General features: G+C 38.2%; 1 protein-coding gene across 3 annotated transcripts in view; it reads right to left on the bottom strand.

The window, feature by feature from the left end:
- LOC122363070 (protein-methionine sulfoxide oxidase mical3a-like) overlaps positions 1–10,263 on the bottom strand; it is a 24,649-nt gene extending 14,386 nt beyond the window's left edge. The window contains exons 1-16 of one of the 3 annotated variants that reach the window (XM_043264962.1): positions 9,861–10,263; positions 9,507–9,714; positions 8,975–9,091; positions 8,696–8,797; positions 7,737–7,892; positions 7,159–7,259; positions 5,281–5,538; positions 4,786–4,901; positions 4,111–4,237; positions 3,916–4,009; positions 3,745–3,771; positions 3,220–3,367; positions 830–1,026; positions 590–708; positions 442–513; positions 172–351 (exon numbers count right to left, since the gene is read on the bottom strand). In XM_043264962.1, the coding sequence (XP_043120897.1) occupies positions 172–351; positions 442–513; positions 590–708; positions 830–1,026; positions 3,220–3,367; positions 3,745–3,771; positions 3,916–4,009; positions 4,111–4,237; positions 4,786–4,901; positions 5,281–5,538; positions 7,159–7,259; positions 7,737–7,892; positions 8,696–8,797; positions 8,975–9,091; positions 9,507–9,714; positions 9,861–10,136 (2,298 nt within the window). In that variant the 5' untranslated portion in view covers positions 10,137–10,263. The remainder of the gene's footprint in view (positions 1–171; positions 352–441; positions 514–589; positions 709–829; positions 1,027–3,219; positions 3,368–3,744; positions 3,772–3,915; positions 4,010–4,110; positions 4,238–4,785; positions 4,902–5,280; positions 5,539–7,158; positions 7,260–7,736; positions 7,893–8,695; positions 8,798–8,974; positions 9,092–9,506; positions 9,715–9,860) is intronic. The other 2 variants (XM_043264964.1, XM_043264963.1) reach the window with 2 other exon arrangements.
- Positions 10,264–14,579: the final 4,316 nt, after the last annotated feature.

Here is a 14,579-nt window from a genome sequence, read left to right as displayed (position 1 = left end):
AAATAATAACAAAATAGCACTGGTACAGTCAGCCAGACATTCCTCCATAAAAGCAATTTTTCCCCAACAAAGCAGTTGCTGAAGCTGATCCTTTATTACACCTGTTACTGTAAGAATTCGCAAATGAAAGTTTTAGCCAGCTACCGTGCAAAAACACCAATTCTAACCCACCTGTCTTTTGAGTCCTGTGGACTGTGTCGGGGCGTTCTCCTCAAACTTTGCTAGCAGCTGTGTGGCCATCGACTTCACTTTGTTGTTGTTGTTTGCAGCCGCAGCCGAATCAATTTTACGTTCTGCCAGAGCTGTAGCTATAGAAGGCCTGTCGTCTCGATTAACCCTCTGCAGCTCTTCCTGTGATGTTGGAGAACATGAAAGGATGAAAGGATTTAGACAAGTAGATACGCGATATTGTACCATTGATCCAGCAAGATATGGCCTTACATCCTCTGATTGTCCAGCCTGGCTGGTCTTTCGTCTTTTCCCCAGCCCATCCAGTTCTTTTTCTTTTTTATCCTACGCGGGATGTGAGAGGAAAAGTTGAGATCACAAGAATCAATACTTTTGCAGTATCGCAAAGAAACGTGACTACCTTGGGGTTTCGTTTGCGGGAGATGGCGATGCTTTGACCCAGTTTACTCAGGAAGGAGATGGGTGATTTGGTGCTGGCAATCAACGCAGCCTTCTCCTCCGGGCTCAGATTGTGGTTTTCTGAAACACAAAAACAGGACTGATGAATGAACTGCATGCTAAGAAATAGCATAAATGCACAACATTCCTTTTTTGGTTTTTCCAGTTCCACCGGATCCATTATTGTAGATCTACGACTCACCACCAGGGGGCACAGTGTCCTTGAACATCTCGTAGAACTGGCTGAGGTACATCACCATGGAGAGCTTGTCAGGCTCCACCACAACAGACATCTCCTTCCCGGTCATGATGGGAGAAATTCCAAACTCTTTTTCAGCCACGTCAAAACCCAACTGGTTGTTCTTCTCCATGTCTTTCTCATCCAGTGAGTCAAAATCACTGCAGTTATAAGACATTGCAACATGAGACATCCCCCATATCCTATAATTACGTTATTTAGCACGTTTGAAAAAATTTAAAAACACTCGAGACAGAAAACACACATGCATCAATAAAACCGTAAAAAGACCATGATCTAGAAAGCAGTTCAATACAGCTTTAAATCAGAAATTTAACAAGAACATTTGCTGAAAATTATTTTGAAGGGCTGTTCACACTGGCATTGAATCAAGTTGTTTTGTTTGGTTGTTAGCAGCAGTTATTACTCTGTCGCTGCATCCAACTACATAAGGTTGTGAATCACACAAGCTTTATTGTCTGGACTCCAAGTGCTGCTCGCTGCATTGCATTAAACTGTCAATATTGAAGATGAATTTTGCTGCATTCCCAAGTTAGTTTGTGTTGCTAATATTGTGTCAGACTGAAAACAGTCAATGAAGTTTGCTTTTATTGAAGACAATCTGTGTGCGTTTCAGCATTAAACAGAAAACATAAGGAATGAACTACTTAGTTAAAAAAATCATCCAGCTGAAAGTTTCCACATCAAACCATTACAGTGACCATCATTCAAAGTTTGGTGTCAGGTCAGTTTTTTTGTAAGAAATTAATACTTTTATTCAGCAAACAACATTAAACTGATTAAAAGTGACAGGAGCATTTATTAATATTATATACACATACACTTTGTTTTTTATTGTTTAAATACTATAATAGCAACATTGGCTATATTGATGGCAACATTAACAGTATCGTTTCAATACATCATTTACAACCACATAGCATTTTCTGAAGAAGCAATCACTATACAAAACTTACAAGTAACACAAAAATAAATAAAAATAGTACTTATAATAATCATACAGAATCTTTCAATGAAAAAGACCTTTTTAAAAATGTGATTGCCTGAAATTTAACGTCCCAACTTTGTCAGTTCACACAATCAATTTTATCTGCATTATCATAAATGCACTTCCTATAGCATGTCTGTGAAAACTGAACTGCCAAAGTATCCGGGTTGAGCTGCTGAAGAAGGCAACTGTTGGCGTGTAGTATCCTCCTCAGAGACCTCCACTAATGCAAACTAGTTTAGCAGACAACAAATAACTCATAAGCAAAAGCTTTTAAAGGTCACTCAGCATCTGCTTTAATGGACAGTTATGATAATGCTAATGTACGTCTCGAAAGCTAATGGGGCTTTCAGCTGTTACAGAGCCCAGAGTAAGAATAACTACAGCAAAAGTTTTGTAAAAGGCTTTTTGTAAAAGAGAAACTTACCCAGACGTACTATTATTTTAGTGTGCTACACTCAAAAGATGAGTAAATAAACACTACATGGTAAACAAAGCTATAAATATCTTATAAAAAGTAAACAGGTGAGGAACCAATGGCATTAGTACTTTTTGCTGACTCGTATTATAATGCTTAAAGGGACAGTTCACACAAAAAATGAAAAGGTTTATTTTCCAAAACTGTATCTCCTGTTGAACATAAAAGAAGGTATTTTAAAGAAAAAAAAGTAACCAAACAGTTGCTGGTTCCCAATGACCTCCATAGTAGGGACTGCTGTCAATGAGAACCAGAAACTGTTTGATTACCCACATTGCTCAAAACAACTATCTTTTTTTGTGCTCAACAGATGAAAGTAAGCCATTAAGGTTTGGAATAGCATAAGGGAGAGTAAATGACAGAATTTAACAAATTTTTCCAATAACAAAAGCTGGTAAAATCTTTTACTCGTTGGATCTTGTGTGTAGTTTTTTTTTTAATCTTACACTGCAGAACAAATGTTTGCTTGCTGAATAGAAGTATATAACAAAACTGTTGACCCCAAACTTTAGTGTATCTTATTTGAATGTACATCATCATTAGCATATTTGTCAAAAGATATTATACATTTATTTGTGTCTAGATTCTTAATGATGGAAACGCTACAGTACAGCGTGCATCTAGTCCAAAGCTAATAATCATACACCCAAACCTCAAAACTCTAAAAATGTCAAACATCCCCTGTCCTCTCACACTGCGTGGGCGTATGACTTACACGTCCTTTCCTTTTCAAGTTTTGTTATTCTTCGCATGAACTGAATCTGATTCTCTGCTGCAGCGTTTCTGCTCCAGTCCTGCATCTCTAAATATAGCAGCGTAATAACACAGGGCTTTTGTTGGGATCAGCATGTGGCATACTGCACTTACATGAGGTCTGGTCTGTATCGGTGGATGAGCGCACACAGGGCCAAGCCGCTCTTCCAGGACATGGTGAGATCAGACACGCTGACACCTCTGTATCCCTCCGTCTGCCTTTGACACCAGTTCAGCAGCTTACTGGAGCGCACGATGGACTCTGATGGGGAAACAAAGTCAAGTGGTGGCTAAGCATGAATGTGCATATTCAGTAATTGAATGCGCCAAACATCCAAACGGATCGGAGTTAGTCACATGACCAGGGCAGATTCTGAAGAACTTTCATGGTGCATTTCATTCCTTTTTTGAGAGGTTATGAAACATTCAAGACATCGACAGCACTGATAATAGTTCTCAGTTTGGGAAAATCCACAAATATTGGTTAGTGCACGGTTGCATTTAATTCTAAAGCGCTCAAAGACAACTTTCCATTCCATGTCAGTTACTCATCTCATAAAATAAACTGCACGAAGCTTGTTTAAACGTAGAAGCCTGTAGAACATCATGCATTCAGATTAGAGTCGCCCACAAAATTACCTTGCAACTGCTTCTCAAGCAGAATTTCTAGAATGAAAATAAATCAAATTATACACATTTACATTTGAGACTATCCAATGTATAGAAAGGGGAAAAGACTAAATAAATGTGTGGTAAATTAATGTATCCACAGCTGATGTGCAGTAAAAATGTGATGCTAAATGTACCAACCATTTCTTGTGAGTTTAGGAGTCGAAGAGTTGACTACATTCTCCATGTCCACACGCAAATCCCTGGTTTCTCCGGTGTCTAACAGATGCCGTACCTGCAGACATTTATATTGCACACATATATATACAAGCAAAAATAGCCGACATATCATAACTTGTTGCTGGGTTTACGACAGGTCAGAGGTGTTTAACCCACCTGGTTGGGTCTCACTTGGTGAAGGCTGATGTTGGGGTACCGTGTAGTCGGGTCCACACTGTACTGGCTAAAGTTCTTGCTCACATTCTCTGGTGTCGTCTGAGGCAGCAGTCGATAGATACTTTCCCTGAAACCCAAACGAGTAGTGCTTGTTTTCAGACCCAAAATCCCTTTTGCCATTCATCCCTTTAGTGATGTCTCAATGTGAGACCCTAGAGACATCGTGCAAGCTACTCGCTCGTAAAACACTTTTGCTTCTCCGCAAACAAGCTGCTTATTGCATACAAGTTGAAAAGTGCTTTACCCCTGTGAATTACCCTGCAGTATGCAGCAAAATAACGCAAGAAGAAAACTAAGCCTGCAGGGACTTAAGCTGTTTACTGCTCAGTTTGAAGACACAATCACCGTCAACCTCATCTTAAATTCTGTTTTACTCTAGATTTTTTTTTTTGATATAACATAATATTACTCATACTTTTTACAGTATGCCAAAAGCAATGGAAATATGAAATAGCCAAAAATGCCCTTCCCTAAAAATAATTGCATTTATAGTCATTATGTCTAATACTACATAAAACAATGAAAAAAACACCTTTTTTCAGGTTTTAGTGCATACTGTAAAACATGCACAGTTTTTGAAAAGCAAACAGCATTCCACTCTGTACATAGTCTTACCGCTCAGCCAGAACCTCCAAAGGAGAGCTTCCATGAGCCCAACACCGCACCATCCACGCTGCATCCATGGCTGCCAAGAAGCCTCTTGCTATTCCAGTACCCATCGGCCAGAATGGCTACACACAGATACACAAGAGACACATATTCATCAGTCAACTGCATACACTAGAAGTGAGAATGAACACTTCATATTAGAAATCAGTCACCTTCTGTTTGGAAAAAAACAGAAAAACTGCCCTCACAGTCGAGGCCTAGCTAGTGTTACTTAGTATGGTGTTTTAACTTAATGCTTTCTTTACCACAGCTTCTGAAGTGGTGGTTTCAGATTTATGTGAGAAAATGTATTTTCAGAAGTTGAAATTTGTCGAAGGAAGATTTTGTGGTATTTCGTGGAAAAACACCATCTGGTTCTATTAAAGTAGGTTTTAACTAATAACAAACTCCCTTTCATGAACACAGTCTTACTACCCTCCTCCACATCGGTTTTCCACTAACCTCTAGAAGGCTGTCCCCGACCAGGGCTACTAGCAGCTTATGGCCGTTGCGCTGACGGACAAGCGCAGCGTTCTCTGAGGCGTACATACAGGTGAAGTCAAACATGGCGACATCAGGTTGGCCGTAATGGTTGATGGCAAAGTCCAGCTTAGGAAGCTGATGGTTGGTAGAGAAATCTGCTGCTTCTCTGGCATAGGACAGCAGTGCCTTTTGGTCAACATTAGCCCTGGAGAGCAGCATTTCAGTGTCGGCATAGTCCTGTACAAGAGTGAATTTTTTTTTATAAGACAGATATAAGAGCAATATAATCTGTAAAATTTTTTCTAAAACTGTAAATTTCTTTCTTGTGGTAATTTTAAGCAAATATCATTTTAATTTAATTTGAAATAACTACATATTTAACGTAATTATTTTTAATAAATAAAAAAAGGTTAAATTTATGAAACTGTAAAACTTATCTTTATTTTATTGTCAAGTCATATACACACACACACACACACACACACACATTATATATACAGTATTTGTGAAATTCATATTTATGTATGTGAGTGTGTATATATGTATTTATTTTACTTAAAAAATAAAATATATTATGACCAGTATTAATGTTTGTGGCATTTTTTTTTTGAGAAAATTTAATTGAATAGAAGTAGTCAAACTAACTTATTTTTAATTTACTTTTAATTATTTAAACTTTTAAAATAAAATAATTTTAAAACTACACTGGTGAAGCTACATGAAGAGCACCGCGAAGCATATAATTCAGTCCTGAGTGACTGTGGGTGTGGTAATGGGATATTTGAGAGGTCTTTTCCTCTCTGATTCATGTTGCTACGAGCGAGCAGTGTTTGTTTCTCCTAACAGTCAGGCTCTTTACAACAGATGAGGACTCTCAATGCTGACACTCATTTAAAACGACTTTATTCTGAGCACCATTACAGCTAAGGCAAAATCCTGCATATTAAACATGAGTGTTTTGTCCACTGGGATTCTGTAATTTATCCTGAAATGTGCAAAGTAAGCATGCCTCTCCCGCAACCTGTTGGGCTACATTAATTGGCATCATTACTGTGCATCATTATATCAGTTGTATCGTGCAATAGTGTGTGTCTGAGTGTGAGAGAGAGGACTGGGATTGAGGCTCCCTGTTAATGATTCAACAAACTTGGCAGTACTGGCAACAGAGCAGAAGAGCTCATTGTGAATAAAAAGGGAACAGACTGTCCGCACCAAGTAATAATTATTTACACTCCTATGGCCTTCTAAAGAGAGAATTTAACACCTAGAACCATTAGAAATATATTTTTTATACTAGAGATTGATTTTTCAGAGGATTACTTGATAAATGGATTTTTTTTTTAATTGCAACATTATAAATGCCTTTACTCTAACTTTTGATAAATGTAAAGCATCCTTGCAAAATAAAATTTACTTTCGTAAAAAAATAAAAAAATAAAAAAAAGTTTAAAAAGTAATATTTAAACCTTTAAAGGGTAGTAAATAGTCATTAAATGTATGCAACACCCAAAAGACACCAAAAATCTGCGGTTTGATATGGTTTAAGATCCCCCCTGCCTCTTTGAGCTAGTGTGTATCTGGTTTAGCTGGTTGCTCAGCTGTCTTCCCTGCCTAACCATTAGAAGCGTGTCGGAATCCATTTAAAACAGACAAAACCAAGCCTCAGCTGCACGTTTTGTTTTTTAATCCAAGTTTGTATTGCATCTCAAATCATTTGCCTTGAGCAGAGGTGTGCTAGCACATTTATAAGAGACAGAAAAAGGCAAAACAGGAAGAGAAAGAGATAAAGAGGGAGGGAGAAGTGAAAATAAAAGAGTGGAGATTAGTTAGGAAACTGGCGCTTGTTTGATCACTCACATGTAGAATGACGCCCTTCTCCAGCAGGCTCTGCTTTTTGGCAGTCATTACAAAGTAGTGCGTGTCATCCTTATAGTAGACAATGTTTTCCAGGTCAATTCCTGTGGAGGCAAACCAAAAGAGAAAAAGACAAAATGAGCGCGCGGGAGGAAGAGATTGAAGTGGAGATGTGACAGACAGCATGTCAAGGGGGGAAAAATAAGGGGACAGAGATAGAAAGAGGAAGTTGTTTGCATCCGTTCACAGATGTAATTAAGCTCCATCCGTGCGGCCCACTCCCTCCATCAACAGGAGAGAGGGAAAGAGAGAGGGAGAGAGAGAGAGAGAGAGGGAGAGAGAGAAAGAGAGAGAGGAATAACAGTGATTATACAACTCAGAAAACAGCCACAAAGTCTGCCAACTCAGCACAAAGCACAGGGACGCTTCAATACGAGATTCTTCAAATGTTTGTTTCCTACACTGCTGCATCTTCAAGAAGTACCACAAAAGACATTCTCACATAACAAGCCTTCTTCTGTTAGCCTTGAGCAACCTGTAGTTCTTCTGACAGACATATTCAATAAGACTGTTTGCTGTACCTGTGGCTTCTCTAAGGTCCTGGAAGAACTTCTGGTTGAAGATGAATGCTACTCCACTGATCTCCTCCACCTTTGCTTCTGCAGTCGTGTTGCGGTTAATGAAGTTAGCTGTGATAGCAATAGCTAATTTGCCCCTAAACTCCTTCCTCCTGAACCCTGGAGAGACAACACAAACACTCATAAGAAAGAACATCAAAATGTTTATGCAGATCGCCAAATAAATCAGTCAGATTTCCAATGGCTAAAAATTAGATTTTTTACATATTTGTAGAAAATGTGAGAGGTGTAGGCCATTTAAAATCCCAACTTGTTACTAAGTGACATGTTACTGAGTGTTTTGAATGTATTGCTATGTAGTTGTTTGGGCGATTTAATCAAAAGCATATCTAATGACCAAAAGAAAATCATCACTGATTAGATTATAGCGTCATCTTCAATTTTTTATTTTTTATTCAGGAGTCAAGGGCACATTAAACTGATCAAAAGTGAACTACTCAAAGAATCTTGTAAAATATCTAATCTTGAAAATGTATCTAATTCACCAAATCCACAAGGATCTGAATGATCATGTAACAGTGAAGACTGGAGTAATGGATCTTGAACTTTCAGCTGTGCACAGGAATAATTTACATTGTAAAAAGAACTGAAAAAAAGAGGAGGATTTTTGTGTAATGATATTACACAGTTTTACTCATTTTAAATCATATCAATGCTAGTGCAAGTGCAAGTCTACGGGCTTTTTCACCCACAAAAGTTTATTCAGTAAGTCAAGTATAAGCACACTTCTCTGTGCAGTATAATTTGAAATATCATGCATGTCTGCAGGATAAGTTACACACTAAGGTTTGTTCAAACCCCTAGGCAAGCACCACTATTTTTTTTTCCTGTCTAGACAAGAGCCAAAATTCAAAGAAAGGACACTCTCAATCAAGATTTAAAATGTAGTGCTATATTCTTGCCTGACAGCGTGTTTCTCCTCCCATCAGCCCCAATTATGACGTCGAACTCTAGCTCATTGACTGGATGTGTTCTGGGGTGGACCTCGGCTCTCCACCCAATTCCTGGAAAAACCAAAAGCATGTTCAAAGATGACAGACAAGTCCTTTCTCCTAAAGACTTGGTATCCATTCAGGATATGCTTAGGCTCTTTAGAACGACTGGTATTTATGTGGAAACAGAAACAAACGAATAGAACTGCTGAACTTTAGCATGGAAAGGATGTGAGAATCTGATCTTACTCTCATTCTCTTGGTCTTCTGGTGGTTCAATGAGGCCTTTGAACTCCACGTTAACATGAATCTCTATGCCAAGAAGAAGAGCTACCTTCAAAAGCATCAGCTGCAACTGACGAATACCTGCAGTAAAAGATTATGAAAACAAAATCTATATCCAAGACTCCATTTACATATGGTATTAAAAACTGATTCAAAACGTGGACATTCTAGATTCTAGATACAGTAAGTCCAATTTATTTTCTTCTTTGACAGCAAGATGAAACAACTTTTTAAAGCCAAGTTTAAAGACCTTGCTTTGGTAGGTTTTTCCTAACACGTCCCACGATTATTAGATGAGTAGGCAGCTATTCAATGTCTGGGACGAATCATTAGTATTTACACTACACTAGCTGGTCCTTGAACACCGCAGAAGGTGGTTTGAGTAATTAAAAGTCTACAATGTGTGTAACCCATTAACACTTAGTGCCGTCTAAATTATCTGGCACTGTCAAAGTTAATTTCTTCATAAAGAAAAATAGATTGATATACTGCTTACTGATATGGTCGATGGCTCCAGCACAAAACTTGCCGTAGAACTTCTTGGCTCCAAGACCCCTCAGATCCTGAATGGTGAAAGGCCAAAGATGGAGCACGTTGTTTCGGGAGAATGCATCTCTCTTCTCCAACAAAACCACCTTGGCTCCAAGGAAGCCCAGCTCTATGGCTGTACGCAAACCACATGGTCCAGCTCCAATGATCAGACACTGAGAAACACAATGCATAACGAATAAAAACTAAATCATCAAGCCACAAAGTCCATACAGAATCTATTTTAAGCAATACCAGAACATTGCAAGTTTGAGAACTAATAACCAAAACACTCTCTTTCACCCCAGGGAAACTTTCATACTTTGGTGTTGGCACAGGCCCTTCCTTTTTTGTATTCTTTGTGGCTGGCGCGCTTGTCTAACTTGGCCCAGAGAGCTTTGGCTTTCCAGTAGTTGAGCTTGGACTTGAGTTTGTGGTAGAACACACGGTATTCATTGGGCTTGAGTTCCAGGAAGTCACAAAGCTCTTGAAAAGCCTTGAGAGTGCCTTTGCAGGTGGTGGCCTGAACGAAGCGGTCAAAGAGCATGTGGGACTGATTCACCCCTTCTCCCACCGCATTGACGCCTCCATCTCCCATGGTCCCTTGACCCGACAAGCGGGGATTATGGGACAGGCCCCGTCCAGCTTACTCAGAGTCTCTTTGTTTGCGCTTCAACTTCCGCCATAGGTCATTTTCACCCTGAATGAAAAAAGAGAGATATGGAAGCTTCTTGGTTTAGTCAGAAAAATTATTTAAAAGAAGCAAACCTCACTATCCTATAATATGCAGAATCAATATCAAGAGGAAAAACTAAAAAGGCAACCTTCAGTTTCAGTTTTATGGATGTAAACAGGGAGGCAGAAACAAAAGTCTAGTCTGTTATAAATGACCGTTTTAATAAAACTCTCTGAATAAAAAAGCAGAAGTTGCTACCTTCTTCAGAATAGTGACGTATTTTGCAACTAAAACAGAATATTGAATCAAGGGCAGGGTTTTATTTTAGCATTCCTCATTTCCTTCTCTCATTCACAGAAACACAATGGTTGGAGGGGTATGGTTAATGATATTCTGCACAAGCCATCAAACTGACATCAGAGAAAGAATGCCATTCTACAGCAGAAGCAAATGTTGAGATTTTGATTAAAGTTTACCAAGATAATCTTTTTTTCCCAGTTTATTTACTCATTAATTGTGCACCTTAATATTAGCAATGTGTACTAACAAAATATATTATATAGATATACTGCAAGAGCATGAAACATACTGTGTAAAACAGGTCTATAAAATGGACGTTAAAAGTTAACACCTTTTATCAACAGAGTGTGGGTTGCCAAAACTGTCTGGAAAATCTCATATAGCCTAAAGGACCAAAAAGCCTTAATAAAGACTTGGCATCAGTTATAGCTGAGAATGCCCCATGCCCTTATCTTGGAGTCAATGACCACAGGAAGTCTGATGAACGTGCAGTAACCCAAACAGGAAATGCTGTAATATTGGAATTTCATGCATTCTACTGTGAAAGAGTGGATAGCAAAATATACTGCTTACACTAAGTCCTATTCAGGTGTAAAATAGTTTTGCATTGGCAAACTTTTGGCAGTCTGTTCCTCTTTACGGTTTACTTTGGTCAAGAACTGGCCATTCGTAAAGGAAAAAACCTTGTGACATGTAAAGCAACCAACCACAGTTTGAGAGAAGTGGTCAGAGAGCCTCATAAAATGTTTCTCTCAGAATGTGGCATTCTTTAATATAGCCTGACAAAGACCAGGTCTAGTTGACATTGGCCAACAAAGAGGACAAAAAGCCTAGAAATGCTGATAACCAAACACTTTGTCAAAATAATGTGCAGGAATCCTCTCTGAAAGAATATTTTTTAAAACATTTTCTAAAAAATAATGCTGAGCGATCAAAAACTCCCGTCAAAAGAATCACATTTAGACTGTATTCAACCAGGAAAAAAAGTTAACCGTCAGCCACTGAAATAAAACATCTAAAATAAAATTGCAAATTAGCAGTTTGTCATGGCCAAGGACATGTACACACTCCCTTTAAACGAATTCACACTGCTAAGGTGTGGTCTAGATGAAGGAAATCTCCACCTCACAGAAGCCGATGAAAGGGAAGGTAGGTGAAGGGTTAGTGTGAGGGCCCTTTCATTGGGTTCCAGCTCTAGTGTGCTGTGAAAACACGCTCCTGACCTCACCGCTCTGAAACTGCTGTGCCAGCAATCGGCTCAACACAGCCAGCCACTAAAAGCCTCAGTGTCACAAAGCCACAACACATGATGTAATGATATCAGCCTTACATTTCAGCGGACAACTGATTGCAGCACAATTGATTACAATTAAAGACGCCTTTGCAGTGTAAGCTTAATACACAGACTGACTACTGACTGATCTACAGACAATATTTATAATAATATAATACTAGTTTAAATAAAGTCACATTTTATTTTGTGTGTGTGTACACTCACTCTAGAATTCCCTGATTGGGTATGTTTTAACATTTATACATCAGTAAGGTGATTCTAAAACAACAGAGACAAGCCTATTAACCCATCAAGTGTACAAAGACATCATGTTTTCCTATTAAACAAATAGTTTTGAAGGTCATGAAGTATTACGTCCTGTAAATTTCGCTACATGTCAGCTGTCACATTGGCTTAGAATACTGGAAAGGCGTGTGAATGCACTGCTGAAGCAGATGGATCTGGTTACCCGTTTCCTCTCTCCATTACTTTATGAAACGATACTAATGCTTCAAAGGGTTGAACTTTTTTTGCAAGGCTGCGGTCGGGTAAACAAATACAACACTGAAATACACTGTTGTGAAAGTACAGCTCATTTAACAAAGGTTGCTGAATTAAGGAAAGGAAAACGGTTTTCTATTGCAGGGTATGCAGAAATTGACCCTTAGAGGACAAATATAGATTTTTTTTTTTTTTTTGCTGGTCGACCTTATGCGCTTTAATTTTGTTAGCCCGTGAAAGCCGAGAACCTTGGCATGTCTATGATATCAGAGAACCTCAGCGACGAGGCTTGGGTTACAATGAATATCATGTGAACCCAGCTGTGTTATGTATCAGTGCCAAATAACCTGTTTAAAGCCCTCAAGTAGTTACAACTGAGGAGAGCGACTACTCCAGAGCATGGGATAGAAGCTGCTTTCACATTTGGTCAACCATAAGACCCATACAGAATCAGCACACATTTCATGTGNAAAAAAAATTAAATGAAAAAACAAATATAAGGTGCAGGGATGTGTAGAACTTGAACACAACAGCAGTTAAAATCATGAAGTATGCTTTTTATGGAATTCCATTCAGGACTGGCCATAAATCAAGAAGGAAGCATAAGCATGTGCATGTGCATGTGCATGGAACCATCTAAATGTGTGAAACATGAGTTTAAATTCTACGGATATCATTTTGTGGAGGATATTGCAGCATTTTTGGCACTAGTCTAACGATGAAGCAAAAGGTCATTTACGAGTGTGTGTGTGAGAGATATATATATATATATATAAATAAAAGAGGAGCAGGGACGGATTAGAAATTTAAGAACAACAGAGGTTAAAATCAAGATGTTATTGTATTCTGTGGATTCCATTCAGCAGAAGGAAACATGAGCATGTGCATGGAATTACAATCATCCAAGTATTGTGAAACATGGGGTTTAATTCTACAGAGAGCATTTTGTGGAGGATATTGCAGCATTTTTTTTGCACTAGCATAACAATGAAGAAACAGGTCATTTATGACTTCTGTAAAAAATAAAAATAATATAAATATTTATAATATAATATAATATGAGGAGCTGGACATGTTACAACTTTAAAAACAACAGCAGTTAAAATCAGTCTGCAGAGCTTTTTAATGGAATTTCTCTGGATTCCATTCAAGACAAGGAAACATGACCATGAGCATGAAATTACAACCATCCAAATATTGTGAAACAAAGGTTTAAATGTATTTTATGGAGAATATTCCAGCATTTTTAGCACAAAAAATGCTAAGTCATTTAATAAGCAAATACACCAGAATAGAATATCTCTAAATGTTTCCCATTAAAATCTTTATCTACCACTATATTTACAATTGTGTTAAAGAACCTAGATTCATTAATAAAGATAAATTCTTAAAATACTCAACATTTGAGAGATTTTGATCATTGCAACAAACCAACAGTAAAACGCTCGTTCCTCACAGCACTGACAAATGGGAAGATAAAAGAGCCGGGTTATGTAACGCTGCAATGCCCTATAGCCATGTTAAAGCATAGCATAATATGAACTCCCAGCATGCCTGAACACTTCCAAAACAGGGCCTGCTATAATTGAACGCAGATCTATATACAGCTCTTCTTTTGCACAGAGGAAAAGCCACACATTTCTGCCACGGTGTGACCTGTCACTATAGGTATATTAAATTTCAGACACAGCACTCTGTCCCTCTTTACTCAGCAATGTGATGTCAGTGATATAACTGCTATGAATACTCACTGAACTTTGTATGACATGAGAGAAACAAAACGATCGTTATGGACATGCTGATTAACAGCATTACAGACGCACAAGCCATACAGAAACAATGAACCACAAATCCATTCAACTTTAAAAGCAAGGCAACCTAAATAAAGAAACAATGAGATAAATATACAAGCCACCTTCACTTGCCTGTGACTGCGTACACAAGAGGGAAGTTCCATTTCAAAGCACACTTTCTAAAACACACAGAGCATGCTTTTTTTTTTTTTTCGCTTTATGGAGAGAGGTCTATTTTTAGCTCAGAGTGTGACACTACACGTCTGAATGGACTGTACAAAGGCTCTCTACACACTTTTCTTCCTGTGGGGACCTCATATATTTCCAATATGCTTCCTGTATGGACACGTGGAAGGGAGACGTGTGAGATTTTTAGCTTATGGAGGAAGGACTTTATACTCGAGAAACCTATTTGATGTGAAAATAATAACTTGAGACTCTTATATTACATAAGAGAGGGAAATACTGTAATAATAATAATAATAATAATAATAATAA

The sequence above is a fragment of the Puntigrus tetrazona genome, chromosome 18, assembly GCF_018831695.1.
Source record: "Puntigrus tetrazona isolate hp1 chromosome 18, ASM1883169v1, whole genome shotgun sequence".
Lineage (NCBI taxonomy): Eukaryota > Metazoa > Chordata > Actinopteri > Cypriniformes > Cyprinidae > Puntigrus > Puntigrus tetrazona.
The sequence above is the reverse complement of the archived record's forward strand: the minus strand, read 5'-3'. Positions and strand labels throughout refer to the sequence as shown.